At 37.2% G+C, this 14,781-nt stretch overlaps 1 protein-coding gene across 1 annotated transcript in view; it reads right to left on the bottom strand.

Moving 5' to 3' along the window:
* Positions 1 to 5,249: 5,249 nt before the first annotated feature.
* The window catches only part of SLC6A2 (solute carrier family 6 member 2), a 28,868-nt gene continuing 19,336 nt past the window's right edge, over positions 5,250 to 14,781 (bottom strand). Inside the window, exons 7-14 of the mRNA XM_053449567.1 lie at positions 14,392 to 14,516; positions 14,125 to 14,237; positions 13,067 to 13,195; positions 11,460 to 11,559; positions 9,729 to 9,829; positions 7,498 to 7,665; positions 5,848 to 5,919; positions 5,250 to 5,389 (exon numbers count right to left, since the gene is read on the bottom strand). Coding sequence (XP_053305542.1) covers positions 5,366 to 5,389; positions 5,848 to 5,919; positions 7,498 to 7,665; positions 9,729 to 9,829; positions 11,460 to 11,559; positions 13,067 to 13,195; positions 14,125 to 14,237; positions 14,392 to 14,516 — 832 coding nt within the window. The 3' untranslated portion in view covers positions 5,250 to 5,365. The remainder of the gene's footprint in view (positions 5,390 to 5,847; positions 5,920 to 7,497; positions 7,666 to 9,728; positions 9,830 to 11,459; positions 11,560 to 13,066; positions 13,196 to 14,124; positions 14,238 to 14,391; positions 14,517 to 14,781) is intronic.

The following is a 14,781-nucleotide window of genomic DNA, read 5'->3' as shown; positions in this document are numbered from 1 at the left end:
CTTAAAAACATTATAGGAATGGTGTGTGTGTGTGTGGGGCTAATATAACTTCTAGAAAGGCCAAAAAAGTTATGCCTTCCCAAATCAAAAGGTTATTTCCGGCAGCCCTTTAAATAGTGGCAGAGGGAGATACGTTCAGCATGTTAAGCGTATTTAATTGTGCCACCTTCAGCTCCCTTTCTTATAAATTTAAATATCTACAAATAATTCATTAGTTCTTTTACAAAATAATGGAAAAATGTCATAGTTGGCCCTTAAAATGTGCACGGGCTTCATCAGGCTATAAAGTGAACATATAGCGCCACCTTGTGGACATAATATAAAACGACCCTTAAAATCTGGAATGGTGCAGTTAACCCCAACTATATAGTTACATTGTCACCATTATGGTAGTGGAGACAAGGAAAATAACATCAAACTATTGAATTTGAGTCATGGCAACTCAATGAGGGCTTGTTTATCTTCCAACCTGTTGTGGGACTTTTCTTTAAGGCAAACCTGCAGGTGTTAATTGAATGACAGCTGATCCCAATCAAAGTTTGGTTTCGCCCCCTGTTTGAAGGTTAAGCTTAGAATGTTCAGGCTCCCCGTGCAGACGATTTCTCTGGCTCTGCCGCCCCACAAAAAGTAAGGAAAACATCTTGTAACAAACAACTACCGATAGTTTTAATTACAGATGGTTTATGTGCAAGTGCAAACAAGTGCAGTAATATATTAAACACTGGTAACAGTGCAATGTTTGTAACAAAACTTGGGCCTTCCACACTCCCTAGCATGCAATCACTCCCTCTGCTCCCGCAACTCAAAATAAAATATTTGCCACACTGGCTAGGTGAAGACTGTGAGAGTTAATGCATTCCTCCCTCGTTCTGACCATACTGTAACTTTGGGAGGTCCTCTCCCCCATAATCATCCCCAGAGTCCCTTTGTCCCCTCATTCACTAAGCTGCACCTCTCTTTTTCCTCCCTCCTTACAGTTCAGGGATACCTCAAATAAAACAGTCGATAAGACACCTGACTTTATGCCCCTCTGTAAAAATATTTGCTCAAAAAATATAAGACAAAATACTTTTGTGAGCTGTGTATATGTTAGAGTGGCTGTGTTCATATTTACACAACCACATGGTACAAGAACCCTTAGGTATGGAACCAGAAACCTTGTCCTTTGTAGGCATCCCACCTAACCACAATGCCACAATGCTGATATGCTCTTTGTCTCCCCATTTGGCGTATAAAGCCTGGCTGTTCCTGAGGAGATGTGCGTAGGGGCGGCAGGCGAGTGTAATATATCTGTGGGGTGCAGCAGTTTCCAACTACCTGGTGGTGCAAAGGTTAGGTGTATATCCTCCGATACAGAAGGTTACTGGTTTGTTCCCCCAGCTTGACTTATGTAAATATATATAAGTTTTAGAACGAGTGCATGTGACTATAAGAGGACTACGGAAAGCTGAAATTCTTGGCCATGCGGGTGGCATGATGGCCGGGTGTCTTATGCGCCATACAAAAGGTTGCTGGTTCAATTCCCATGAGCCCTAACAGTAGCGGTGTCTGTGGTGGTGGTGTCAGCCTTTGGTTGAGCGCATGAGTCGGTGTGGTTGTGTATGAGTGTGTTTGTGTGTGACGGTATATTTGTGTTTGCCAGGACTCATGGGAATTGAATCACGCAATAAGGCACCTGTTTTTATGCTGCGATCTAAAAATATTTTGCACAAAAAAAATAATATAATCAGTGTGTTTTCACAAATATAACTACAGGGAATCAAACCAGCAACCTTGGGCATCATAGGCAGCCCACTAAACCATTACACCACAAGGCTCTTATAAATGGCTGCTCTCCCCGTGGATATATAATGCCTGCCTGTGCCTGAATCACGGAGGCAGTATATAAATGCGAAACAGCAGTGGATTTAATGTGGGGTAATGGCTAGGTATCAACCTTCCATCTAAAGGGTTGATGGTTCTAATCTACCTGACTCTTGTTAGTTTATAGTGTCTTTTTTTTTACTTCTCCTCAGACCTCAACTTCTGGTGTTTTTGAAGGTGGAGGGAGATTTAAAAGTGAAGTACCCACGTCTGCTGACTTTTGGATTACAACTAAAAGGGGGCGACGGATTAAGTATTGATTGCAAGACCTTACTGGGGAACTTTTTGGAGAGCTATGTGGAGGTGGAGGCTGCAGAACAGTTATACTTCCATCTGCTTAGCTTTTGTTTTACTCTCTTAGAAACAGTCTGTGCTTGTTTATTCAATTATTCACTCCCTCTCTTGCTGAATTAGGTTTTAATTTTTTTCTCTTTAAGGCTATTTAACATGTAATGGAAATAGAGAAGGTGAAAGGATTATGCCAGGTTGTAGGTGACGATAAGAACTCCCTGCTATTGAGAGGGAATGGAGACATGAAACATAACCTCGTGATGCTGGGACATCAATAAGGATGGAGCTACAGTGAAGATCCAAACATATTGAAAAGCTTTATTAGTAAGAGATATGTCCTTTTATTTATATTACAAAAAACCTTGCATTTAATAAATGAATTGCAAAAAGCCGGGTGAATTTGTGATTAGGAAGTAAAGTTCATATTCTTTATTCTTTCAGTCAGGATGGGTATTTTTTACACTGTCATGCGAGGGATGTCGATGTTGAGGGACCTAATAGTAAGAGTCAATGAGCACCCAATGTCGACTGGCTCCTTTAGTAAAGTTTCCGAGAGAGCGCAAGGGTCCCTTCTGCCTGCCTGTGTTAAACATAGAAAGTGACGGCAGAGAAGAACCATTCGGCCCATCCAGTCTGCCCAACCTCTGAATCCATTCCTTAGCTTCTGGCCTTATCCTATATCTAGCTTAGCCTTATGCCTACCCCATGCTTGCTTAAATGTCTTCACTGTATTAACATCTACCACTTCTGCTGTGTGGTGATTGCATGCATCCACTACCCTTTCTGTAAAGTGGTATTTCCTGATGGGCCCATTGATGTATGGTGAATAGTACACGATGGCAGGATGCTCATGCTATTGAAACAGCACAAAATATATAAGTAGAGAAGCATGTTTCCTTGTATAACATTTTGGATGATTTATAATACAAGGCAGAAACTCTTCCTGCCACCAACGCCTCTTGTTATACAACCCAGCACCCTGCTTGCTTTTTCCAACGCTTTACGGCATTGTCTGCTTACCTTTAAGTCATCAGTAATTATTACTCTAAATCCCTCCCGTCTGCTGTCACTGGCAGAGCAGCATTCCCAATGCTATAGTTTGCCTCGCTATTTCTACATCCCAAGTGCATTACTTCACATTTATCAAAATAAAACTACTGCTGCCACAATCATGACCATTTACTTAAGTAATTTGCCGTTTCAGTCGATCCATCTGGAAGGTCTGCCATGCTGGAGACCTTTGTATCATCAGCAAAGACATCTTAACATGAACACCTTATGAATTATCACTAATATATTAAATATGGGCCCCAATACCAACTCCTGAGTAACCCCACTAGTAACAAAATCTGGAAATCAAGCAAGCTTTTTATTGAAATAGGCAAGGTGTGCAGTTACATCCATTCTTACTGTAGGAACAAAGAAAAAGATCCCCCCCCCAACAAAATTAAAGAAACATCAATGTTTAAATACCTTTACCTTTATTGTTGCATTGTGAGTATATCTTTATACAAGACGGGTCAATTTACATGGAATGTTGATGATATATGGTTAATATGCATAACATATACAGGTATGTAAGTTAAAAAATATACTCCTAGGACATGGGTACATATCCATATATTTGAATATCCACGCATAGTTTTTATTATGAATAAAATCAATCTCATTAAATGGGGGCTTCAAAACCATAGCTTGTGAGCCAAAGTCGTGTCTCTGCTTGGCAAGTGCCAGGGCTAGGACTGCCAGGTGTCCTGGTACTAGAAAGCCTGGGTCATCAGCTCAGCTTCTGATACTCAGGGGCTGCAAACCTCACCCCAGCAGAGATAGGTAAACCTACTGTGTGAGATGCACAGAGATATAAAGGGAAACGTAACGAAGTTGTGTACAATGGAGACAAAAAAAAAAAAAAAAAAAAGAAATCAAAATAAAGCTTTTACAGCTTATATAACAAGAAACAATACTGAAAAAATACACACCATACATGCCATAACATCAGGTGAGTACTACCCATTGTAATGGGTACATGGGCCTTTAAAGCCCTTTGATTTCATATTTCTTTGAATATTTTTACTATTATTAAGTATGTAATCTATAAAACATGGGGAAAAGGATTTTATTTTGCTATAATATTGTAGACGAATCACACACTAGATGGTACGCTATACACTGGGAAGCATGATTAAAATATGGTTACTGGGTGTGCTCTAAACAAAACAAAAAAAAAAACCAAACAAAAAAAAAAAAAATCAAAAAAAAGGAATGCAACTTAAAGACATAAAATAAACTTTGGTATTTCCATTTTGCAGATAACCCTTGTTCTGTTTTCTGCAACAATGTCAATTTAACATTCGTAAAAAAAAAAAAAAAAAAAAAAGTTTCAAGGTATTAAAAAAAATTAAACATACCTTATTGTCAGTAGTTAATGAATTCTACATACAAATTTAAATACAAAATGTAACTACATTAAGAGCTATAAACATAGTAATTTAATTAAAGATGGATATCAGATATCTGATGTAGGACTAGGTTTCATTTATGTAATTAGACATTGTTTCTATAGACTCTTGTTTATAATACAAAGATACAATTTCAAACACAATTTTACAGTAGCGTTTAACAGATATTACTATATTTGCCATAAATGATTAATAATCATTTCATAAATTTAGATATAAATTCCTCTAGAATACAGAGTCTAACGTTGAATTAGACACAAGTGGAGAATGGTAGTAATGAATAAAATAATGTATCAAAATAGGTAGGTACAACCAAATGATGTCATTTAAGCTATTCCGGCAAGACACTGAATGCTATTAATATATTGTTTTCAAATTAAATAAGCGGTAGTTTGTCATCTACAAAAGTAAAGCATTATATTTCTAAAGCCCCTTAAATTAGGATTGCAGAAAAATGCCATAGAGTGCAGTTCGCTAACCGTTCGCAAATGAGGAAACGTTACTGGAATCATTTTTTTATTTTGCATGTCTTTTGTAAAGAACCGCCAAGTAAAACCGGAATGTCGTTTAAGTTTAGAACTATGTCGGAGTATTTGTTGATAGAAATTAATATTAAAAAAACATTACATTAAAAAAACAAAAAAACTTACAGGTGGTGTAACTGTTTGTTTATGTATGTAAAGAGTTATTGATAACATGGAATGTTTTCTGCATCTGATTTTGTTTCTTGATCAACTTGATTTGAGAAGAGGTTATATTGCCAACCAATGCTGAAGCTGTGAATTAAAAAAATATGATTAGATTTAATAAGGAGAAATACAACATCTAACATACAGTATTTATAGATAGATATATAAAGATATTGTAATTAAGCCCTTGATGTATGTTACACTTACATGGTTTGAGAACCAGTTTCAATGCCTAAGTCACCATAGAAATTACCTATGGATAACTAATCTGGTCTTTTTTTGTGTACAAATGGCTAACAGTACAAGTTGTTTTATGTGTTTAACAGCAATCAGTTAATAACCACGGAACTGATGCAAGCGGAATGCCACCCATCTGTTGCAAGCAGCCAGTCATTGGTAACAACGTGGTTTGAGCCACTCCATACTATACTTTTGTCAGATTGTTAAACACATCTTGTGTCCTCTTTACCTTTTGTACAGTGCTGCACAATATGATAGCACTTTATACATAAATAATTAATATTACATTTTAAAATACATCTGACCTTGAATTGCCGAATGTCTCCTTGGGCGACAAGGTCATGTTCATTTTCTGGGGTAATACAATATGCAAGTCTCTATGGATGCAAAAAGTTTACAAATTAGAAAGGCTTATGACAAAAGCAACATCTACCTCAATGTACTATATAATCAAATCATTTTACTGCCAAAAAAAAACAAAAAAAAAAAAAACTTATGCTATGTTAAAAAAGGCCATAATGTGCCAGAAATGATTTACATCCCAAGTACATCCTTGGTGTTAACATTTTACTATAGAGCAAATTTTGGCTCACATTATAATGTTAAAGTTCCGGCTAACTACAATTACTGAGCAACACTTCTGTCACAATGTTAGCAATCAAACTCCTATCATGCTAAGTACATGCTGGAATCTGGGTATGCCTGGGCATGATATGAGTGTGATTGCTGTTAATAGTAATATTGTTGATTTTTATGGTCTGATTTTGGTGTGTTACTTTTAATAAGTGTTTTTTTGTTTTTGTTTTTAGAGCGAATGCTGAATTTTTTGTTTCGGTCCATAATTTACATTTCAGTGCATCCCTACTATATACTAAGCCAGACACTGAAGTTGTAGGCCTACACCACATCAATGTCTGGCTTAGTATATAGTGATAGGAGTTATGCTGCATTATTGTCAATGTATGGCTCAATGTATACACAGAAACAAAGGTTGGGATACAGCACTCAATTGTGAGATGGTGCATGAGCCAGGGTACCACCAAGTCCTTCAATAAATCCAAAATAAAGAAGCAGAGGCTCAGCACTGGTAAGGCGAGTATTTCACACAGGCAACATTTTGACACAGACCTTTATGTTTCTAAGGCTTGAGAAAGACCTGTGTGGAAACATTGCCTGTGTGAAATAAACTCACCTTACCATTTGAGTGTTGAGCCTCTGCGTCTTCATTTTGGCTCAATGTATAGTTATAGGGATTATACTGTACCACAGTCAATGTTTGCCTTGGTATATAGTGATTTGTGTTATCCTGTACCACTGTCAATGTCTGCCTCAGTATATAATAGTAATCCTATACCACCGTCAATGTTTTCCTCAGTATATAATGATAGCAGTTATGCTGCACCACCGTCAATGTCTGCCTCAGTATATAGTGATAGATGTTATGCTGTACCCCATCAATGTCTGCTTCAGTATATAATGATGAATTATGTTGTACACCCATCAATGTTTGCCTAATGATCGAAGCTACACAGTTTTAAAGCATGTGTGTGTGTGTGTGTGTGGGGGGGGTGCCACATACAGGAGCTGCCCCAGGTGCTGAATACTCTAGGTACACCCCTGTGGTGATCTGATCATTTTATGAGAATTCTTATTGTTCCAGTTTAATGCTTTGATTATTGTTATTGATCATTTAAATATCTGGATATTTTTGTTGTTCTAGAAGTAAATTCAGATTATTGTAAGAGACTACAACTTTAAATTGATACATGTAAATAATTACGTTCATGATTTAGGATTTGACATCATGTAACACAAAAACAGGTCCAGGTAGGTTTTGCCATAAAAAAAAACCCACAAACTGAAAAATCTTACGTTTGTAGTGTTTTATGCGAGTCTTCTGACTTTTAAAATGACAGCTCTGCTAAGCTTTGTTGCTTAACGTACACAACATTTACCTTTTTGAAGGACCCTTTTACTGTGAGAAACTTGTAAATGATGTAGATGGGCACCAGTAGCATGGATGAAAGTGCAATGGCCCATCCTGTCCTATTGGCCCACGGTGGAAATTTGTATTCATCATAGGTCAGAGGCTTGTAGGTCACAATGCTGACAATCACTATGAACTGAGAGAAAAACACCAAGTCACTACTTATACATACTTGGAGTTGTTACACAGAATAATATGCATTGATAAGCATATGTACTGCTATGCAATAAAATGTTCAGCAAGATGAAAGTTGGTCCTGCATTATTCCTCAGAACATGGCACAGAATTAACCACATAATGCACGGCTGTAACAGCCAGGGATGGTCCAGATCAGAAGCCAAGAACAAGCCAGTTACAATGGCACACCAAAACAAAGCAGGGTAGTAATTGGAGAAGTCATGATAACCATGAGACAAAGCCAAAATCAGAACTTGGAGCAACACAAAAGAGCCCCCCAAAGCCCCCAGAGCCCAAAAACCTTGACAGGCAGTGAATGGACAGCTAAGGAGCCCTTAAATAGCCCCCAGGCAGATAACCCCGCCTCCAGTTAATTGCATAAATACACAGAGAAATGGTGGGCTATCTTAGGAGTGGCATGCGCGTGGATCCTGTCTGACAGTGTCTGTGGGAGGCTGCTTTGGTTGTAACAGCCACAGTTAAGTTGTTAGCTGTTACAATGGCTAACTGAGCCCTTTGCCAGGTTGAGTCAATCAATTATAAAAATGTGAGATGCTATGTCTGTAAACCAAAGTTTAACGAATGACCCCCTTTGATATTGGTGACAGTTACTATTACAAAAAGTATGTAATGTGTACTCATTACACTTTTCTATTGAATGATGTGCAGGAATTACCAAAACAAAATCTGTAATTTGCCAAGTTCATATACTGAAGCCCATGAAACAGTGCAACTTAGGTGGAGTGGGCCTTGACAGAGCTAGGTGGTGTGCATAAGGAGTGATTTAATTTAATTGGTTCAAATTTGTTATGGGTGTGGTTACAATAAAGGTATATAAGTGGCAGCCATTTTGTAAACGGTTGCTTAACTGCTTTTCCGGTTGTGGGGGTGACTACCCTGTTTTGTCACAGCGGTGGGGGTAGTTGGGATTGTTTAGTATGGTGGATTTTGTGGTTTGGTTTACTTGGTTCAAGTTAGTTTGGTAGGTTTTGAGCTGGCATGTGGCTCAGAACCTGGGGTGGTGTAGGGGTGTCTCGGTATGCCCCTGCATTGGTTGTTTGTTTAAGCTGGTGGTGTAGGGGTGTCTCGGTATGCCCCTACATGGTTTATAATTTGGTTTAATGGTCTGGTAGGGGTGTCTTGGTATGCCCCTACTGTGGTCAATGTGTTAATGTGGAGGCACCTGGTATGTGTTGGTGCCATTGTTATACGGTTAATGTATTTATTATGGGGGATCATTGTTAATAAAAGGGAAATCTGTTTGCTTGAACCATGGTGGTCTGTTTTGGCAATGACCTTTAAATGTTGTAAATTTTAATAAAGCTGTGGAAATTATTTGGACCTAATAAAGTGTGTGCATCATTATTGGGTATAGGGTACAGTCATCCTGGGCACAAACTGAACTATGCGTCTGTAAATAATTTTTTTTGAAGAATGCAAGGGGTTAAACATGAGATTCTTAGTACATTCTGTAGCGTTTAGCTTTGGGGCTACTGTGTCTTTTTGTGCAGATTTACGTGTCATAGGTTACCCGTCCATAAGTGAAACAGAAGTACTTAAATACCAGGGCTGCTAAATTGAACCAGGCAGGTGACCGGATTTCTAGAGGGGCAAGAGACAGCTGAGGTTAGAGTGAACATGCCACAAGCACATTTCTGTTACAAGCTTCTAAGTGTTATAGACATGTTTTAACCAACTCCTTGCAAGGAGCTTTTATAGAAAGCCACCTGAAAGCAAGAAACTGAGTCTGGGTATCCCTTTCAAACTCTACCATCTGCAGGCAGTCTAACTATTTGCCGTCCAACTCATGCATTATGAATGCAAATAGGGAACATCTGTGTTGTGTCTGGTGTTCTGTATATTATACTATGAATGCAAGTAGATTACAATTTGCATTATGTTGCAATAGAATGTATATTTGGGATGAGAATAAAATAGGAAGCCTACAACAGTCTGTTTCAGAAGGTACATTGAATCTACCAAATTACACTGTCTACGTTGATTCCCTTTTTTTATACTGACCAGAAGGAAAGCAGGACTGACAAATTTCCAGCACAGTCGCCAGTAGAGGCCGGGTCTGAAACCCAACATCTTGTTAATGTCTTCGCTGAACCTGTCCACACCTGGGGGAAAACCAAAGAACACGGGCATGTCACGCACCATTATAACAATTCCATAACAAGCTGATTTATAATTGGCCAATATGTAAGCGTAATCACTATAATTCAATGGACTGTATGAGAAATTTATTTTTATTTTTAAAATGTAATATTTCACAAATGCTGTCACCAAAATTGGCCTTTATGTTGTGTGACCTATGCTACACAGAGTATGGGTGGCTCAAATTGTGGGCTAGAGGCTTGTGAGGACCTTATACACTCAACACAGTACTAAGCAACTGTTTTCAGTGCAAGGCTGGCCCTATACCTAATAGAGCCCCAATGCCAATGTAGTCATAGACCTCTTGGGCTCAACCTCCCCATGCATTGCAGAAGTCTGTTCTACCTTCACACCTTGGGACCTTTTGAACTAGCGCCCTCTCCCTAGTCCGGATGTGCCAGGCAACACATGCATTGCACATTTTGATCTGCAAGCACAATTACATACTACAATGTAAAGGAATGACGGAATAGGAACTGGCAGAACATTTTTAAAGCAAAACAGAGCAGTTACAGGAAAATAAACTCAGATTGGTTACTATGTCCCATTACAATACTGCATTTTTAATTACACTCTTCGGCTTTGGATATGTTGGGTTATGATATCATTTAGCAGACACTTTCAATATATACATATGGCCACTACATTTTGTTCTGGTTAGAACATTGCCTTTTTTTTCTTATTTGAGGAATATATGGCAAAGTCTGATAAAGGTATATGTTAATCTCAGCTATCTCATATAATCAAAATGCCACATGTGCCCAAAGGATAGGGTATAACCTTTCTCCTGCTGACATGATAGTGTCCATTCTAAACAATGCCACATTTAATCAGATACTGTATAGCCTGCAGCCACCTTGAACCATAATCTCAAAGCAAATTATCGCATATCTGCAACAATAGGCAAGAAAGAAACAATGACATTTTGTATATTAAAACAAACATCGTATGAATGGTTACAAGGAATTAAAAATATCCCATTCTTCATAAGAAAATCAGTTTCCTTTTACAGACCTAATTTTTGGGAAACTTCAGCAAACTCATGATATAACTGATTTTTGTTTTTGCTATATTCTCTTCCTGATTATTAATACTTTAATTCTTTCTCATAGATGTGTAATTGTGTGAGCATAAATGTCTAGGTGTCTGAGCATGGATGTGTAGCATGTAAGTATGTGCGTGTGCATGTGTGTTGGTGTGTGTGTAAAAATGTGTGCCAGTGTGAGACAAGAGGAGAAGCAGACAAAGAACACGAGAGAAGAAAGGTGACAGGGCACAGAAGCAAGAGGAAGAAGGTATAAAGTGTGTGAGTGAGGTGGAGTGTAAGAACAAATGTATTCATCATCATATAACGATGGATCTGAGCATTGTCTTGGTGTGACAGCATTTCATCCTTGCACCCAGGCATCACAATGTCTTGGGCCAGCCCTGACTTTTTCAATAGAAACCATATACATTATACTGACAAAATATATATGTGGGCTAGTGCAAATACCAATTCAAGATATTTAATGGGGTATAGGTACCATAAAATCTATTGCATAACACTGATTATTCCACTCACACCCTTATGTCAAGGAGCCCAATACTTACCATAGAACCATGACACCCCTATGGCCTCTATAAGAACAGCAAATAAAATGGATGTCCCAGCAGCAAATGTATCCAGCAGAGTGAGCACGTAGATTCCACCCTGGTGATGGACATGAAAAATAATTTAATATAAAGAACAGCTGGGCAGACTGTAAACTGTGGAACATTTCAAGCTGACACTTACCAAATATTTTTCTTACTCGTTGAACGTTAATTTTGGAACTATTTGGATCTTTTTTTTTTTTATTCCTTGTATATTTTTAAGACTTCTTTTGAAAGATTAGAATTGTGTAGACTTGCCATACTTGAATAGTATATATTTAGTCTTGAATATCATTATTAGAATATTTAGAGTGCACACTATGTTTGGGTAATACTATAATATTTGGACATAACTAATGGGTCCAATGATAAAATATTCTGAATGCAACCATTTGGAAATATTTGTGATCATGGAGAGTTCACAAGTACATTATGCTGAACTTTCAATTGAGCATAAAAGAGGCATCTTGCTATTACTTAAGCCATTAAAATAACCATTCTGTTTAAATACTACAAATCTCTAAAACAGATAAAAGTGATAATTAAAGCTGCAGTTAGAACACATGTTTTACTAGAGGACTGTATATACAGTGTATGTAATAATTGCCATAACCATTCTGTTTAAATACTACAAATCTCTAAAACAGATAAAAGTGATAATTAAAGCTGCAGTTAGAACACATGTTTTACTAGAGGACTGTATATACAGTGTATGTAATAATTGCTTTAAAACAATGTATATACTACCATGTCTGGACTGGCTGTCTGGCAAAGTGGGCTAATGCCTAGTGGGCCAAAGGCTGACAGTACCCCATACTTAGCTGATCTGCCCCTGGTTGGATATGCCTGGTCGCATGTGTAAGGTTCAAAATGTAAACAGTGAGCCATTGGTCGTGCTAACGTCATTGGGCAGCTGCCTATTTTAGGTTATTATGTTGCAAATTTATCAAATATGATGTTTACACTTTTTATTTCATTTAGATTATTATAACTAAACACAGCACTGTAAACATTATTTCTGGTATTGACAGACAAGATACTGTAGTGTTCAATGGGTGCTCAGTATGAAAAGTAAACAAAATTATTTTGCAGGGTATCTAATAGGGTAATTCTCATGTGTCACAAAAGCAGACATTGAAAGTTTGTGGTCATACAATCTGGGGAAAATTTTTTGTCTTTTTAGGCGATTACAGGGAAACGCAACAAGGTTAAGTGAAGGAGCAGCTTTATTCATATCTGTTACCTGCAAGCACTGAAAAATGGCGAGCTGAAACCATCACCCATGATGTTGCATTAATCGACGGGGGGGGGCTATAAGTGTCCCTTTGACTTCCTTGCTTATAGTAAGTATCACAGCATAAATCTTAATGTAATTTTTCTTTGAACTGCTAAAAAACATTAATTAATATAGATTAATGTTCTGATGAGATTAATGTAAACTTCTTAACTGAAACTCTCTTTTAAACAACGCTTATAATGGTATTAACAAGACATGATGAATTTTTCCAATCAAAAGATATGTGATGTAGGATGATAATGAGGACAGTGATGTCATTATTACTCACATTGGTAATACACAGAAGAGCCAGCGAAAATGTGATGATGCAGCACAGAAAGGTAAATAATTTTCTATGTCTTTTCAGGATACTGAAATCATCTGCAAGGCCTGTGATGACAGCTTCCATACCACCCATCTAAACAAATGATTAAAAAAAATATTTTATTACACTATTACTTTCAACACCAGCCTGGCTTGTAAATTATTTTTGTAGGTAAGATTTTATTTATACATATTTATAATTCAGTAGTCAATAATTGCCATCACCCAAGATATGCATTTACTATTATTCCTTTGTTTCTTAATCATCTTTCTTGTATTAATACATACTCCCTGTAAGTGTCTCCCACCTCCCCGAGAATCATATACTGAATGCTTACCTCCTTTACATTAGGCTACTTTTATTAAAGCCTCCTCTCAGTAAAATAACACTATGGAATCTCTATAAATAAAAACTAACAAAAAAAGTCCATCATGTTATTGTCAAGTGGTAGATGATGGAGGCCAATCCGCTCACCAGATACTTCGATTTTAGTAACACATTTGGCATTATTCTAAAGTTAGCTATCGCACTGGTTAAATGCTTTACACACCAGGGAAATCATTATTTAGAAAAAATTAATTGGTGACCAAATTTAAATTTAAGATCTAACTAACTTTTCGTCCTTCCTTATGCGTGATATTGATCTGTTCCTTATATCATTGCGTTCTGCTTAATATTAATATTTTATAGTCTTGGTATATTTCTTTTCGCTTTCCCCTTTATTCTACAACACTTAAAACCTACACTACAGTGCTTCATTTACACATCATAAACAATGTAAACACAAACTGCTAAAGGAAACAATCTATCACATGCCCAAGCCTTCGACTCAAAAGATATTTGTCTAGTAGCTTGATGTATGTATACTAAAAGTATCTCCCACTGACGCCCTTCATGTTTTTTGGGTGGTTTAAGGATTGATAAATTTATAGTGTGGTATTTAAGTTTAGTTTTTTGCTGTACACAGTCATCGTTCCTCTTATATTTTATGTTCACGTTAGCACAATTTTGTCAATACTTACAGCACTGTCAATACCCAAGGCAATTAACATGATGAAAAAAACTACAGCCCAAAATGTTGATCCCGCGAGAGTAGAAATTGCTTCAGGGTATATAATAAAAACCAGTCCAGCTCCTGCAATGACAATGACATGCATTTCATTTTGTTTTAGTCAAACAAAAATGTATATTATATATATTGTATAATAGCTTTCAATTATATTTTCAGATATGTTTATGTCTCAGATGCAGCAGTACCTCTTTGAACAAGCAAGAAACCCTAAACGTACCTTCTGTTGCAACATCCTCAATGTTTACATTGTGTTTGTGGGCCATGTAGCCGAGGATGGAGAAGATTGCAAATCCAGAAATGAAGCTGGTCACACAGTTTATGGTGCTGGTGAGAAGAGCATCTCTGAAAGGAAAGAAAGCCAAACTTTTAATTAAACATACTTTGTTGAGAAGCCATAAAAAAACAAATCAGACATACGAGAAGCTGGTATAGAAGAATAGAAAGCAAAATTAAGCAATAACTGGGCAGGTAAGACACCAAAAATCCGATGAGACAAGTTTTATTAATTTTTAACAAGTTATATTTTCTTATTTTCATCAACATAAGTGATGTAGTCTATACAACCACAAATATAGCTAAAATTACTACGAATGTAATACAAAGTAAG

This window comes from Spea bombifrons, chromosome 10 (assembly GCF_027358695.1).
Source record: "Spea bombifrons isolate aSpeBom1 chromosome 10, aSpeBom1.2.pri, whole genome shotgun sequence".
In the NCBI taxonomy this organism is placed as follows: domain Eukaryota; kingdom Metazoa; phylum Chordata; class Amphibia; order Anura; family Pelobatidae; genus Spea; species Spea bombifrons.
Note: the sequence above shows the minus strand (reverse complement) of the source record. Positions and strands in the feature narration are given on the sequence as shown.